This window comes from Coturnix japonica, chromosome 6, assembly GCF_054131305.1.
Source record: "Coturnix japonica strain WE chromosome 6, WE-NBRP24, whole genome shotgun sequence".
Lineage (NCBI taxonomy): Eukaryota > Metazoa > Chordata > Aves > Galliformes > Phasianidae > Coturnix > Coturnix japonica.
Window position 1 is genome coordinate 31,921,807 of NC_140668.1, and position 16,292 is coordinate 31,938,098.

A 16,292-nucleotide genomic window follows, 5' to 3' on the forward strand; every position below is an offset into this window, starting at 1 on the left:
TGAAAGTTCAAGAATACAAAATTATATAACAAAAGGTATAAGCCCCCTTACTTATAACAATCTTAAGCGCTAAGCATATTCTGCTACTCAGAACTACAGAACAAAAAGCCACTAAAAAGAGAGGACATGTTTCTCACCCATTTCAAGTATGCGTTTATGTAGAGGTATAGCAGCAAGAAAGGGTTCATCTTTACACGACTGTATCTGGGTTCCAACCAAGTCAGAGTTGGTAGCCATAATTCGGGCACTTTCTTCATTTAGATTAACACCAGCCATAGAGGCAACATCATTGATGTCATCATCATCTCTATAATGAAAATACAAATAAAAAATAATTATCCATAGGAAACATTCAATTAATACATACAAATTAACTGCTACTCCAGAGCAAGCAACAGGCTTGCTGTATGGGCCAACTTAAGTCACATCTATCAAGGTCTCAATTCTCACATTACATATACTAGATTCAGAATTAACTATTTCTAGATCACATTAGTAAGTCCCCACAAGCCGGCCTGGAGTGATGGAGGTGCCTTTTCTTCATTTGCAATTAATGACAATGAATTCACAGGTAAGTTTGGTTTCCAAGCATGGTTTAATTGTACAATACTATTTTCCCTAGCAACATACAAAAACAGTTGAACGTGTCATCTAGTTTTAGAAAAATGAACTGCATTTCAGATGACGATAGCAGCATTTCCCAAGCCACTGTTTGCTCTGCAATACCCTTCCTAACAGCTTGATGAAGGACTAACTGACAAATTTGAGTTTCAGAAGACAGATCATACCGGTATCTCCCAAGCATCTGTTATCTCCTACCTCTATAAGGGATGGCTCATAACTGTGGAAACAAACCATCTGTTTTCAGCACTTTCTGTTTTGGAGCTATTTGTGACACAGACACTGTATCTGAGTGTATTCTAGGAATGACCACACAACTGTTGAGAATATACACATGGAAAAGATCCACGCACATCCAACTTCAGACTTCTACTACTGCATAAAACAAGCAGTTTAATTTAAAAGATTTATATAAGAACATACATATGTGGTCTTCTACATGCTCTAGAATACCCAGATTCAACTGCTAAAACAGTAAAAATCAAAACTACAAGTAAGAATTAAGAGCAAAAATAAGAAGAGGAATCTAGAAATCCACGCCTTCCCTGTCCCCCCATACTCCTCCAGATGTCTGCCTCAGAGTAACCAATTTTTTCAGAAGACTTTGTTGGCTTGTTAAGATATTGGTTTTGCTTTCTTTTGAAGGGATTTTTGCCAGGTGAAATACACTCAATACTTGAGGCTAAAAACGGCAAATTTTACAATGGCTGTTAGAAAAAACACGTTACTTGCACAAGTCAGCTTTTGTTACTTTGCACAAGCGCTAAGAACTTCATTTCTTCTCCAAAGTTTAATTCCTGTGGATACTGTCACCTTTCACAGAGCATTTTTTTTGTCTTTTTAAAATTCTACTTTGACAATCCTGAGATTCCAAATTTTACCTTTTCTTTTTGGCAGGCAGCATCAGGAAGGCAGTTACTTTTTCTTTTTATTGAGCACAAAATAGGAATGCATACAATTATCAAAATCAGTGCAATAGCGCTTACTAAGAAGACTATCAAGGTAACCCCTGGACAGAATTATTTCCTGTCAACTTACATCAGCAATTCACTACCACCAAGTACATCCGTTTTTATCTTATATCAGCAAGAAGACAGATGTTAAATATTTTTATTAATCATGGTTAACAATACAGATTTTCTAGTCTGATGGTAAAATTTCTATGATTATCCTTTTTTACTTTGAGAACTTCAACACAAAGGGAACTTGGTTTTGGATACTGACATAAACACCTTTGTATACATAAGAGGGCCAGCATCTTTGCCATACAGTTTTCTACAGAAGTCAACTTCTAACTCCATGTCTTCAAAAGTCATTCTGTGGAACAAAGATGCCATCCAGTGGTTGGCTAGATTGATGATTACTGTCTATCTTTCCTTTCTCATCCTGGCACATAAAACTGAAATATTAGCACAGTTTTCTATAACATACTTCAAAAATTTTATTTAAATTAAGACAGGACATTAAGAAAATCTGGAGGCATTTTACTTATGAATAAATCTCCTATGTGTGATTGCAGAGTAATACTTTCTTCTCGTGCACTTTTTAAGATATGAGCTCATGACGTCCAAATCTCCAATACTGAACTATTCCCAAATAAATTAAAAAGTAAAATAATATAAAATAATACATAAAACAATCAAGATAGCATATGCTACTGATTCCTCACTTTTTCCAAAGTAAAATTTCATGTTTTTATAGCAGTCCATGCACATATGCAAGACACTAAGTCTACAAATCAGGTGAGCTACAGCACCGGACGGAATGTGTCACTTGAAATTACAGCAACAGCCACTATTGCATTACATTTTAAAAGCATCCATTTTACATATGCAAATTCTATTATAATCCTTATTCTGACATTTATAGGTTTAATTCTGAGATTCATCCTTACCACTGCTTTATCATACAATTCATATATGAAGTCTATGTTGGATCTCACCAGCAACAAGAAAAGAAGAATGACAGAACATACTACATTTGTGATCAACACTTTATTTTATTTTGACAAATGTGGAAAAAAATACATGCTCATCTCAGAGCCTGAAACGTTGATCTGGAAAAAAATAAAGAAACTTAAAATTACAGCTTAAGATTTTAAGTATACTGTTCTGAGGTGAAGTCACCCATTTAACAATTGCATTCACTTACTAGCTTTCCCAAAAGGGCACAGTGCTTGGCACCTTATCAGATATATCAGCAAGCATTTTGAGGTATTTTGCCAAAACTACTTTATTAAACACTGATTTAAATAAACTAAAGAGGCAGTAATAGACCTATCTGATTCAGAATGCATGTCTTTTGGGTAGACAAAAGAAGACTGAAATGCAGTTGATTATTTATTCCAGGGTATATTCTTCTTCAAAACATGGCCACTCAACAGTATCAAATGTGAATACTAAGATAAGGTTCAAATGGTTCAAATTTCAAGTACAACGCCTCTGAGCTTTAATCAGTTCTGTTAGGAATTGATAGGTCAATACAGGAGTACAAATGCATAGACAGGCAGAACTTGGCATGTTCCTGGTGTAATCAAACTGCCCTGACTCAGAAGCTGGAGTGGCTGACCACCCAACATCCCTTCCAACTAAAATGATTTTGACTTAATTTCAGGGGAAACAAATGATTCCACTTTTTCGTTATACTGGCCACAATCTGAACTGCAGGTAATAATTATTTCAAGAGCATGTTATTTTCATTGTCTTCAGTAGTATGAAACATTAGTGGAAGCTCTAATGTTTCTAAATGAGACCAGCAATGTACACAGCGGCTGCAGCACAATATGGAGGCCCCATGCAAACATCAAGGGGCTGTCTGCTTCATTTCTCCTGACCACGTAAACCTCTACTTGCACTTTATTATGGTACCAAGATAAGCCTGGATATTTACTATAAGAGAAAAAACATTACAAACAATGGAATTCCAATTTCCATTCAATTATAGAGTAGAAAGGTCAACTAAATTGAACGGTCTGTATTTTCCACCTAAAAATTTAGCAGTAAATTTTAATATTTAAAAAAAAGGTGATGTAAGATTTCAGATTTATATCAACTTTGCAGTGCAGAAGCCTCATGGCTGAACACTGTACGTCATAGAGCAGCTATCACAATATCTGGTGAAGTCATGTAAGCAGTCTTACAATTAATAAATTAATGCTGACATTAGAGGCTAAGCTGTAATTTGTGACGTTACTAATTGCTACATCTCTCACATAACTCCTTCCACTGTTTTTCAGCCTAGAACAATACCATAAGTTTAAGAATGCGTATGACTATAAGAAACCAAAAATAGCCAAGTTCACATTTCCATTTCTGGTGACCAACACCTTCCTTACATGAATAAAAAGCTAGAATAAGTTATTTTTTAAAAAGTAGAATATAGAATAATGAAACAAATATGCAATAATGAAACACTAAGGGCAAAATAAATTTATACATAACACAACTATTTTTCAAAATTCTTGCTTTGCTTTAGATGCCAGTTTGCCTTCTGGCTAAAAACACATTCTTCACACACGCTGGGAATGTTGAGGAAAACTAGTCAGCATTCAGAGGATTAATACAGATTTCCAGCTCTGTGCCTTTAGGCTTAATAGTCAGACATCTATTTGTCCTCAGGAAAGGTTAGGGGTTGAAATGCAAATATGCAAACAACTGAATTCTTTGTTAAGATATCAAGGAAAAGCTTGATCTTTGCTGCTGTTTAATAAATCCCTCCAATTTTATGGACTTATTTAAATGCAGTATTGTGTCTTAGTATTTTGAAGGAGAAAACAATGCAAGGAAACAAACACATTCATTCTGACTAAAATTTGTTCTCTAGAGGAAAAATGACATACACCCTTGACAGCTTATTTACCAAACTCACTAAAGATTTATTGATTTATCAATCAGTGCCTTGAGCATTTGCTTCTCCCCAAGGGAAAATTAACAATTCCAACTAACCTAATATATTCTATGTATAAACTAAGTGAATGCAAGAATCAATCCTGGCACAGTTTACAACATCTAGTTAAAAAAATGCTGTCCCTTTTGGTGTACGTAAAATTGAAAGCTATACTAACGAAGAATAAATGCTCATGTTGCTTACAAACATAAAAAATACTTATTAAGACAGTACAATTGAACCTATAAGACATTTTAAATCATTGAAATACTCAGTGGGAGGCAAAAGCATTGGAAAGTAAAAAATTGAATGATTTTGCTTCTAGATTAATACTAAGTACTACCGCTATTAGTTGCAATACTGACATGCCTCAAAGCAGAGATATTTCACAAAGAGCTACCAAATCTCTTTTATTGCACCTGAAAAAGTCTAAGCCTGCAAAATTAATTACTGTTTTGATGACATCAGAGCAACAGAAGAATTCCTGGATTTTAATTTCCTTCTGGACTATTTTGTCATTTAGCAAAGGAACAGGAAGAAAAAGAAACTGCTCAACCATTACATGCACATTAAATGTACTCCCAACAGTGGGGAGGGGGGAAGGGGGGACGGAAGAGAGAGAGAGGAATCAAAATGCAATACATGGAAGACCAGTTTTTCACTACAAACAGTTAACATATCCAAAATATAAAAGAAAAAACAACTAAACACAGAACTTTGCAGTACAAAAGAACTGCAAATAGCAGCTCAATGCAGCAGTGCTCCTGTGCTGAACTTTGCAGCACCAGATTACTATACAAACTCACAGAACAACAAAATATCTGCCACAAAAGTAGGCACATGAAGATAAAGCAATGTTTTATCTTCTCTTAAATGTACACATACATAGAGAAAACACACTAGCAAGAACAGTGTTTGCAGTACGCTTATGGGGAGATGGCTGCAGCTTAGCAGTCATCTATCAACAGGATGCCTTGTCATTACAATTAGCATCTTCTCAGCAAGATATATTCCATATGAACATTCAAATCTCATACATAAAAGCAGCGGTGTATTTTTTAAAGCTTCACATACATAATTTCATTTACCAAAATTTTTATTGGAATCCACAGAAGTGAAGGCTTTATTAAACATTCCAAAGTGTATTTAGAGAAAAATCCTCAAGACATGCCCCACCACTCCTTTTTATTTTCTTTTTCTAATACAACTAAATAAGGAAATTATCACCCAATCACAGTAAGAAAGCCAGGAATTATTGTAAAACACTGCCCTCTGGTGTTAAACCAATTCCAAATTTTACATTTCAGACCCCCCCCTCCAGCCACCCTCCTGCATTTTTTTTTCTTTTTTTTTTTTTTTTTACCTGAAAGAACCACCTCCAGGGTCATTCAGCTTGTTTTTCTGATTTGCAGAGACCTGAACACCAAAGCCCCCAGGACTTTTGCTGGCTTGTATTGTTGGTGCCTTCCCTACTGTGCCTGAAAAACACCAAGCGATGTTATTATGAGCTGTCTTAGACAATTTACATCAAAGAACCTTCTGTCCAGGAACTAAATTTAACTGTCTGTAAATTGCAAACAAAGGAAGTTATTATTTTTAAAGATTACACTGCTGAAGAAGAACAACTTTAGACATAAAATTTATATTAACATTACAGTTTGTTCTATATTTACAGAATACTGAAGATTCCATACATGAAAACCATTGGCCAATGTTGGTTACATTACACACAAAGGTTGTGTGTTTGCAATTGGCAGTCAACCATTTTTCTTTATATTCCGCACAACATACAGAAGAAGTTTCACATGTTCTTAACTTAGATGTTTTACGTTAGTCACTGAAGGTATTAACTACACCTTTTACACATTTCCTTATACAGACATTTTTGATGCATTGCTGAGTTCAAAATGTTACTTTAAGTATTTTTAGATGTTTCTACTGTATGTAAAAGACCCCATACTATTTTAAAATCTGACATACCCTCCCTCATAAAAGTTTCCTTTTACTTTCTTACTTTGAAAAAGCTCTTGTTTAAAAAGTAATACGTGTCTGGTTTTTTACTTACAAGTCTCTATATATGAGATAATGGGATTCCTAACTGAGCCAAACTGTGGTGTACATTCAGCTTCTTGTGAAGCCAAATTAAAAATAAATAAATAAAAAATTCCAGCCTGACATTTGGAAAATCTAATAAAAAATAATTATGTTCATGTTGTTAATTGGTAAGTCAATGGACATGTATTAATTGTCATTAGAAAACACTGAAACAGTATTTGACTCAAATAGTACTGAGAAATGAAAAAGACTTGCAATGTCTTTCTTCAATCCTATTTTAAGACCTGCTTAGTTTGGTCACATTCTGTCCATTTATTTAAACCCCACTCATACGTTGGCAAGTGAAAGTAATTAAGTCACGTGTCTACTTGACTTCAGAGATTTTAATTTGTTGGGTTTTTTTGTATACCATTCAATTGTATTGAATCACAAACTATAGGAGTTAAGACTGAGAAGTGCATTAAAGTTCTTCCTGCACATCTATGGATCAATTGCCTTAAAATGTCATGGTATGAATGTTAGCAGAAATTAGCTATTCTACTCTGATGAATTCTGAATACCTAAACCACACCTATCACAATAAATCCTTTTAGCACTAAGCTGAAGCAGAAGGGCGAGCTTTCCAGAGCCCAGCATCCCTCTTTTTCTTTCCAAGTCTTCATCTAGCATAATATACGCTCTGAGAGCAAAAACTTAATTGACAGTGTTCATTCAGTTAATCAACCTCAATAAAAACATTTTTGCTTGAACCTTCAACATTAGCAAATACAAAACAAGATTCAGGACTTCGAGTTCTAAGCCTGTGGAATAAAACTATTTTGTCATCAGAAAACTGAAGGTCTGTGAGATGTCACAGATAGAGTCATTTCATGGTCTGGTCCATTTAACTATTTCATATTAATTAATTGAGAAGTTTTTACTAAGTGAATTGAAAGGAAAGAAATTATATCATAATAAAAATGAGCAAATCTCTGCTTTCAGCAGCGAGTTTTGAGGAAATTAAGTGTATTAGCCTTGAAAATTATTGCAATGTCTGCAGTAATAGAACATAGTACTTCTCCAAAATAAACATTATATACCTTTGCAGCTAATATCAGTGTCTTCTTTTCTACGGATGATAACTTTTGACCTCCAAAATTAAGGGAAACATACAACAACAGAGTAGTTAACTTGTTGGCTGGAGGAAAGCTGTATGTCTACACTGGAAATTCAAAAAAGGCCTTGCTTTCTTTCATCCTGTTACATAATTCTGCTCAAATGGGTCTGACAAAATAAATATAAGTTTGGAGATGACATACAAGTCTTCCAGTTTAAATCACAACTGTGTGTGATTAGAGAGTCAGACAAAAATTATGGCTCAACTACCAATTTACACTATGGCATACTCTGAAAATTAAAATCACCTGTGGGTCTAGATTTTTCATGAGATTGGTAATGACATACAGAGTCTTTCAACACTGGGTCCTTGCTTCAAATTTCAAGTAGCATGATTCTGAGAAATAAACCCACATTTTGGAGCTCCTAAGTTCTTAGTTCTGTCTTTACATAGGCTAAATATCTGTAATGAATACTCTGACTAATTATTTTACACTTTGACTCCATTCCTCCATTGGAAAGATTCAATTCACAGATACTTTGTACTGATAACTGTTTTGATAAAAGAGTGTGACTTTTTCCTTAAACAATTATAATGTTACTTCCCCAGTGTGGATGCCATTTACTACTACAACACTTTTTAGAGTCTGCCACCTATCTATACTCTAGCACTGTAAGCATTAGTTTGTTCACATGGATGCATTGATATTAATATTAATGTAAAATGCAACACTCAGTGGAAGTCGGATCAATTCTGGCATAACCATCCTTGAAAAGTCACACTCCACAAAATTTTACTCCAGTAATTTTCTATACAGACAATGTTCTATATTCCAGTACCTTACCTTTTTCTATGGGAATCATTAAACCAGCATAAAACACAATTATACTGGTGTTCACAGAACAAAATCTTAACACATCACAATCAAAACATACAGTTATCCGGCAATATGCCATAGGCATTTCTTAGAGCTGTGAACACACAGGCAGATTTTTCTCCAGACATGGGCTGCAGAATATATAGTCTTCACAATGGGGCATTTTTAAAATTTCTGTTCCGAATGCTTTGTATGTGTAATTAAAACAATGTAGTGGTAGGCTTAAAAAAAAAGCTTGTAAATAGGAATAAGCTCACTTGAAAGCACAGCTTTGCATGAATTGACCTTTAGGAATTTTGTCTTTCTTAATCCAAACCGCCAGTTAAGTTGTATTTCACTGGCCAGTCACTGACTATCAGGAATAAATCTATGATCTGAAGTCACTGCTTAAAAGATAGCAATGCCAGTATCATGCAAATTTTTTGCATACTGTTCTCATTCACAACTTAAGAGACAGTATACTGACTAAGAACAGAAATTAAATCTGCCTTCACTCTCAGACGTTAGAAGTGAATGTCTGTACGTTAAGACACTGAATACTCTTCCTGTTAATAAACTCAGGACATGAGTGTCAGCACTATCAAGTGCATAACTTTTATGACAAGTAAATGCACATCTTTCTAACCTGAAAAAACAATCTACAAAAGGATTACACTGACACCTTGGTCTCCATGTCCATTCAGCCTCTGGATTCTCTAAAGTGAACAAGATATCAACTGCTATTGTGTGTGTGTTTTGGTTTTTTTATGCTTCCTTTTCCCAAGACAAATGAAAAAGACAAAATAATTGCTTCCATGTATATTTAAATTAGTTTGGTTTCTGATTCAGTACCCCATGATGATAAACTCTGTATTCCATTACAAATCCTTGATCATCTAAATCCCCATATCCAAAATGATATTCTTCCATGTAATTATACAACAAAGCTAAAAGGTCTAGTGGTAGTAGAAAGGATACTTTTGGGTTCAAAAACCCTCTTAAAAAGTGGGATGCATCAGCCAGACATTCACCCACCTGTGCACAAACCCTTGAGAAAGTTGTGTATACCATTAAACCTCTTTCTCCCCTGGCATGACAGGTTGCTGCACACTGTCTCTGACCTCACCAAATAGTAAACATACTGGCAGAAAAAAGCATGTGAGCTGAGAAATTTCTCCAACTACTATCTTGACCTCTGGAGCTATAATGTTCTGCTTCAAGAGCAAAAGTTAAAGTAGGATCATTAAATTGAGGAATTCTAGAAGCTTCAGGAAAAACGAAGCATTTCTTTCTCGGCCCAGAGCTACAGTGTGCAATAGTAAAAGTCAAGTTCCTTATAGCTGAGTAAGGAACTAAGCACATGCAAGTTGAGTTCGAAGGTAACTTCAAAACAGTTAACTGCATAGGTCTGAAATGTTAAAACTGCACAGTGAAAACATGCACTCCTCAGCCAGTATGAAGTAAAAAAATAAGTGTCAAGCCTGCTAACGTCAGCACTGTAAGTTTTTCCCATGCTACTAATTTGTAATTACAATGAAATTCATACACAGGTAACAATCTCACTAAAACATTTAAACCCATACCTTGTGGTCTAATGGTCTGAGTTATTACCACTGGCATCCTAATCTGGGTAGTCTGGCAAGCAGGGTTTCGTTTCACAGTTTGAGCAGATGTTGACTGGATAATCTGCTATTATTAAAAAAAAGTATACTTATATTATACTCCTTATACACAAACACACACAACGTAAACATACTAATACCTGCAGTTACTAATATAAGCATATGGATTTCTACAAGCACAACCAGCAAGTGACAAAAGTCATATTCACGTAATGCGTGTGGTTGTGTGTGTGTGTATATATATATATATTTTGCCATTATGTTAAAAAAGATAAAATAATATTTGACACCAATGTTGTATGTCACAACCTTCATAAAAAATGAGATGCAAACATCAAAATTCAGACTTTTGTCTTCACAAACTTTACTGAGAAGAAAAGTATTTGCAAAAGAAAACGCTGCAATAATTTTATTGGTATACAACTACGGCTGTTAGGTCTCTTGCTATAAACCTATGCTTTTTAAAGAAAATACATACTAGAAGTAAAATCCGAGATACTATGAGTTCTAAAATCAGATGTATGCAAGAATGAAAAGTAATATTTTGGGATTATTATTTATCTTTTAAATGTTAAAAGGATGTTCTCGTGGCTTTGTTTATTCAAATTTTGAGGTCCTTATCCAAAACAGAAACTGGATCAGAAAATTAGAATTCAGATCAGAAATGAATTAAAAGAAAAAGAAAAAAAAAAAAAAAGGAAGAAAGAAAAAACCTGCAAAGGTCATTTCTAAGGATTGTAAAAGAAATCAGGGACAAGGTATTCATAAACATATTGAGCAGAGGATTCAGTGATACACATGGATGCTGCAAAGTGGGGAAAAAAAAAATCCATAAACAAACTTTGAAAACAAAACACAGGCAGGAAGCTGCAAATAAGTTACAACCACAAAAACCTTGGAAGTCACTCTTCACAGTCACTACTATGTTGGCCCCATAGCATAATACATCCCATTTCTGAATTCCAAGTCGCTGTCTTGCACCCTTATTACATCACAAAGACAATTTGTAATGTCATGTACCGCTACACAAAGTGAACAGAAAACAATGCATCTCTAGGTGTTACTCTTACAAAGTATATGCAAATGCAGTATTTAGCTGTATAATGAAAGACCAAATCTCTGACTTCAAAGTGTGCAATGGAGAAAAGGAAAGGAGAAACATATACATATATATACATGTATGCATACATATATACACACACATCTTCAAATGAAATGTAAAAGTAGAGAATAAAAATGAGCTGGGGAACAGACAGGCAAGTGTTCCATCAACAGGAACCAGAGCTCCTGAATCAGAAAGTGAAAACTACAAACAGGAGAAAAGAGTAATGAGGAAACAAGAATTCTAATATAATCTGGAGGAAAAAACAAATAGGGACATTTTCAGTTACGGAAATTGCGTCCTGTACAACCTAAAACATTAAAAGCTGTGAGGTCATAATAAACCTGTGGATGTAAAAGTATTAAGAATTTCTATAACTTGCAGAAAGAGAAAAGGAAAAAAAAAAAAAAAAAAAAAAAAAAGAACAGGTTAAAGATTAAACTTCAATTGTAGATACTGAAGGAAAAGTGAGTATTTGGAATAAGCACAGAAATGGAGCAAGTAGACTAAATGCACCAGGTGAAGACAGACAGTGAGTAAATAGCAGCATAATCAGGAGGGGAAGAATAAAGTAGCTACCAAGTTTCAAACTAGAGAAGAATATAGGTGATAAGCAAAAAAGAGGGAAAAAATTTAATTAGACTCCATTTCCAGGCATAAAAATTTCCACATACAAGTATATTTTCATAAGGAGACATAATAGCCCAAAAGTAAAAAATGACTATTTAACAGGAAAGGAGAATGTGATTTATTTTATTGGATGAGTCTTCAGAGAATAGCGAAGGAAAGCAGCCATACGTTAGTTGGCCAAAAGTCACGCCAACAAGGAGATGCACATGACCTGTGCATGGAAGTATCATCTAGTATTACTGTCATCTGTTATTGAATTCTTTCTCCGTGAAGCAAACAACTTCTAGAGTTCTGAATCAAATTCTGTTTCATTTGATTCATATTTTCACACAAATACTTTACAAAGTGGGTCAACTAAGACTATTAAAGATAGGCTAATATTTAACCATTTATGATTATGTAAATAATGACGTTATACTTAGTATTAAAAATATATATATGAATATATTTTGAATGTATTAACAAGTACTCTATTCTAGGATCTCAGCATAAACAAAAGTGCTGAAAGTACAGAAAAAGACTGAGAAAAACTTGAACTTGGAGCAACATTTTACACTAACTTAGATTTTAGCTTCTATATGTTTTTAAGATATATTTCATCGCAGATGTGATCTTCAAGTCTGGCAACAATTAAGGAATGAACATTACCAATTTGTTTTTGAAACGGGATGTGCAACTTTCTTTCCAGACAAATATAAACAAATAACATTGTAAAAACTGATGAAACAGAGGTAGATTAAAGTGCGTGAAAATTTATTAACAATCTAAACCACTGCTCATCAGTTACACTAATTTAAATTGTTCTAATCCTCTTGCCTGTTTCCCCCACAGCATAAACTTTATTATTTTGTCCAGAATTTGGCCTGGAAAATGTAAGCAATGAGCAGTGTGTTGGCATGATAATCTAGGAGATGATTTACTTCACCAATTTTATGTTTCTCATTGCCTAAAAGTAGGAACGTACCACATCTAACACTACCCATTCACATGCTGAATCAGCTCACAAGCACCAACATCTTAAACTAGACTGACACAGAAGATAGACAAGTGGGTGTTGCTAGTATACTGAGGCTATCGGAGATGTTTATGTTTAGCAGAAGGGGAGATAAAACCAACAACAAAGGAAACAGAAGCTTCTGCAAAGAACTGAACAAACAAATTTCAAAAGTAAGTTCTATACTGAGCATTTTTTCTTTCAATTAATAACAAAAAAAACCCACTGTGGAAGGAAGAAACGAGTAAGCTACTCATTCAAAATGCAGAATGGCTATGGACTGATATGACATGCATCTTCACTCATGAGTAAACACTTGCTAACTCACTTGTGGCTATGCCACTTGTGATTTATCAGTCTCCTCACTCCTGAAGATAAATGTCATATCAAACCTCAGCTATCATGTAATCTGGCAGCATTAACTTAGAATGTTCATGCTTTCATGGGCCTAGAATTCATACTTACCAGTACTGAACATGCTGTAATAGTAAAAGAATTTTTCAACAGTACCTCAAAATTTACACATACACAATTACTGTTTTCCTCCCAGACAAAAACAGAAAGAAAAAAAAATTACTTTTTGAAGGAGCATATGATTTCTAATGTTAAGATGACAATGCTGCTTTATTGAGTTTTCAAAGAAGTAATAAAGTAAACAAAAGCTGTTGGGACACTTGTCCGACCAGCTCCCCAGTGTAGGAGGGCTGTTCTGAAAGTAATGTTGGCCCATGATGGCAGAGGTGGATGATGGTGTGGCATTAGTTACTGAGCCTTTCCACCAATATTGAATTCCTCCACGCACAAAACGTGGAATCCACCAACATTCACTGACATTTGCTGAACATTTATGGAGCCCAAACAGTGGATGTGAGCACAGTGAGGTGGTGGGTGATGCGTTTCAGCAGTGGCAACAGTGACAGTGGGTCACCTCCAATGGTGCAGATTTTTAGAAGCGCTGCATGCAGGCTCTTGATCACTGCTGGTGAAAATGCACAGCTGATGAAGGTGACTACATGGAAAAACAGTGGTTTGTAGATGAGAATTTGCTATAACACCGTTACAGTGCTCTTTGAATCCATTGCAGTTTCCATGGAAATTAGCAGGCATTACTTTCAGAGCAACCTACTAAGGAGTCACTAAACTGTATTTCAAGCAGGCATACAGCTTTCAAACTATAGGTTTTGATCAGACTGAAAGATCACACCTTTTTATATAAATTTTCTTGTACACCAACTCAAAGCTTGCAACTAGGTATTTATTACTTCTTTCAAATAGACAACTTGTACTCTTCCATTTCTAAGGTGCTTTGTACATAGGACAAGAACAAAATCATTTCTTGTGAGTCAATAAAGAAATGTACAAATACACCTCTAGAAGCACAATTCTGATGACAGAAAGGCTTCAGCAGAGATTTAAAACAAAGCACAGCATCCCCACATAATATGATGCTTATTCTGCCACTGTATTTTATTTGCATACTCAGTTGCTCTATCTTATTCTATCTTATCTTCTAAAAGACTCCAACTAGACCTGCACAGTCTTCAGGTTAGTTTACGTAATCAGATTATCTAATTAAATTTGTTTTGATTAAGATGAATCACTTCAAGTTTCTTCGGGTTTTTTTTATCATATAAATTCAGTAAGTGGCTTCAGTCTCCAGGAGTATTTCTTATAACACTGTAACAGCACAACATGTAATGTGCAAATGAATCTCCATTATTCAATTTACTTACAGCTTCAACACTTCTAATAAATAAAAACAACCTCTATCATTCACAGAAATCACAATAACACCTAGAATTAGGCAGGCAATGTCTGCATATATCAGCATATGAAGAGCTTTTGCCTACTGAGGATGACAATTTAGAGAAACTTTGAACACTGCACTTAGAACAATTACAGAAATTGATTGCTGGCTTATCTCATTAGTGTCTCATCAATAAAATATTAGCCCAAGACTTAACCACATTTCCCCAGCTGGTAGTAGCTACCATTTCTAATAGAAATGACTATCTCTTATGCAACACAGGTTTGTTATAGTTTTAGAAAAGGATGCACACCTTACAAGACAGAAAAATACAATCCCCTCATTCATCTGTGTCAGCACTACAGATTTTAATGATCAAGTCTCCTTTAGTGCAATCTACGTTGCAAGCTGCGCAGTACTGTCTAGAGACTAGAAGTCTCTAGTTGCGAGAAACCACACTGGGAAAAGTATCACCACATTAGAAGAGCCACAAGCCACATGAACTGGCCCTACAGACAGAACTTATGTACAACATGAAGTGAAGATGGCTACCATTTAACATCTCAGTATCTTACACAGTACTAGGTTCACTATATGTACATCACATCAATACAGTAACAGCTCACACATCTTAGTCCCATTGCTGAATTGTACACACATGCTCTTTGTCTTCAACCAATTTCTATCTAAATTATCAGCAGGGACGCTTCGTTAGCAATGAATAACATGTGAAGACAATGCAGCTTTACCCTTAAATGTCTCAGTTCTGCTGGAACGCCTTCTTATATATTTCATATTGTTTTTCTGGAAACAATAAAATTCTGCATTCCCATCAATTTAACATTATTTGTGTTTGTTTTGTTTTAAAACAGCAGAATCTTACAAAAACAAATCAGAATAACTTCTGAATGATTTTTCCAAAAATGCTAAGAGATGGAGTAACCCGATCACTACTGAATGCAGAAGGGCAGTTTTTCACTGACTTTAAAGAAGAACAGCATTCTACTAATGTAATGCTTTTAAAAAACACCATTCTGACTAATGGAATTCAAAACAGTGTAAGATGATGTGCTCTGAAAGACTCAATGCATACAATGATAAAGATTAATATTGTATCTTCCCAAAAGTGTTGTGGATTATCTCCTAATACTGACCCCTTTGTAAAACACAAAAGTCAAAAGAAATGAACAGCTAACAGATTATCCTTTTTTTAAGATGAAAATGGATACTGTAACTGGATAGTCTGAGAGGATCTATATTCCAAAACAGGCTTGCCCTTCTGCAGCTGGACAGTCTGCATAGCCAGCTGGAACTTTCTCCATTGAGCTTCAGGCCTGGAGAGTCTGGAGCTCAGCCAGTTTCCTTCATCAGTGCTGGCTGCCTTCAGGCAAGCCAGCTGTAATCTTCCTCTTCCGGAAAAGTCCCAGGCAAGATTGCCAGGAGTTCTTTGCTGTGCTCTGATTTTGGGGAGCACTAAGAAGTGTGAAGAGCGTTATCACTATCACTACAAAAAAAGTCAATACTTACAAACAACTATTAGCATGATATGAGATGATGTTGGGTTGTCTGCTTGGCACATGAGCCGATGGCTGTTGTGGAATGTAGGATTTTTTATTCAGTATCTCGTATTATCTGATGCTGCTTTTGTCTGTACAGTACTAATCTGAGGGACATTAAAAAGTGT

The 16,292-nt window shown here is 35.1% G+C and overlaps 1 protein-coding gene across 9 annotated transcripts in view; it reads right to left on the bottom strand.

The window, feature by feature from the left end:
• Nucleotides 1–16,292, bottom strand: part of LOC107319318 (transcription initiation factor TFIID subunit 4-like) — a 121,415-nt gene that overhangs the window by 87,258 nt on the left and 17,865 nt on the right. For 5 of the 9 annotated variants that reach the window (XR_014947782.1, XM_015874042.3, XM_085551833.1 and 2 more), the window contains exons 8-10: nt 10,097–10,202; nt 5,870–5,984; nt 138–307 (exon numbers count right to left, since the gene is read on the bottom strand). Coding sequence is in view for 8 of the 9 variants with exons in the window: in XM_015874042.3 (XP_015729528.2) it covers nt 138–307; nt 5,870–5,984; nt 10,097–10,202 (391 nt within the window). In the remaining variant the exon portion in view is untranslated. Of the gene's footprint in view, nt 1–137; nt 308–2,600; nt 2,678–5,869; nt 5,985–10,096; nt 10,203–14,526; nt 16,272–16,292 lie in introns of those variants that run through there. The other 4 variants (XM_085551827.1, XM_085551830.1, XM_085551832.1 and 1 more) reach the window with 4 other exon arrangements.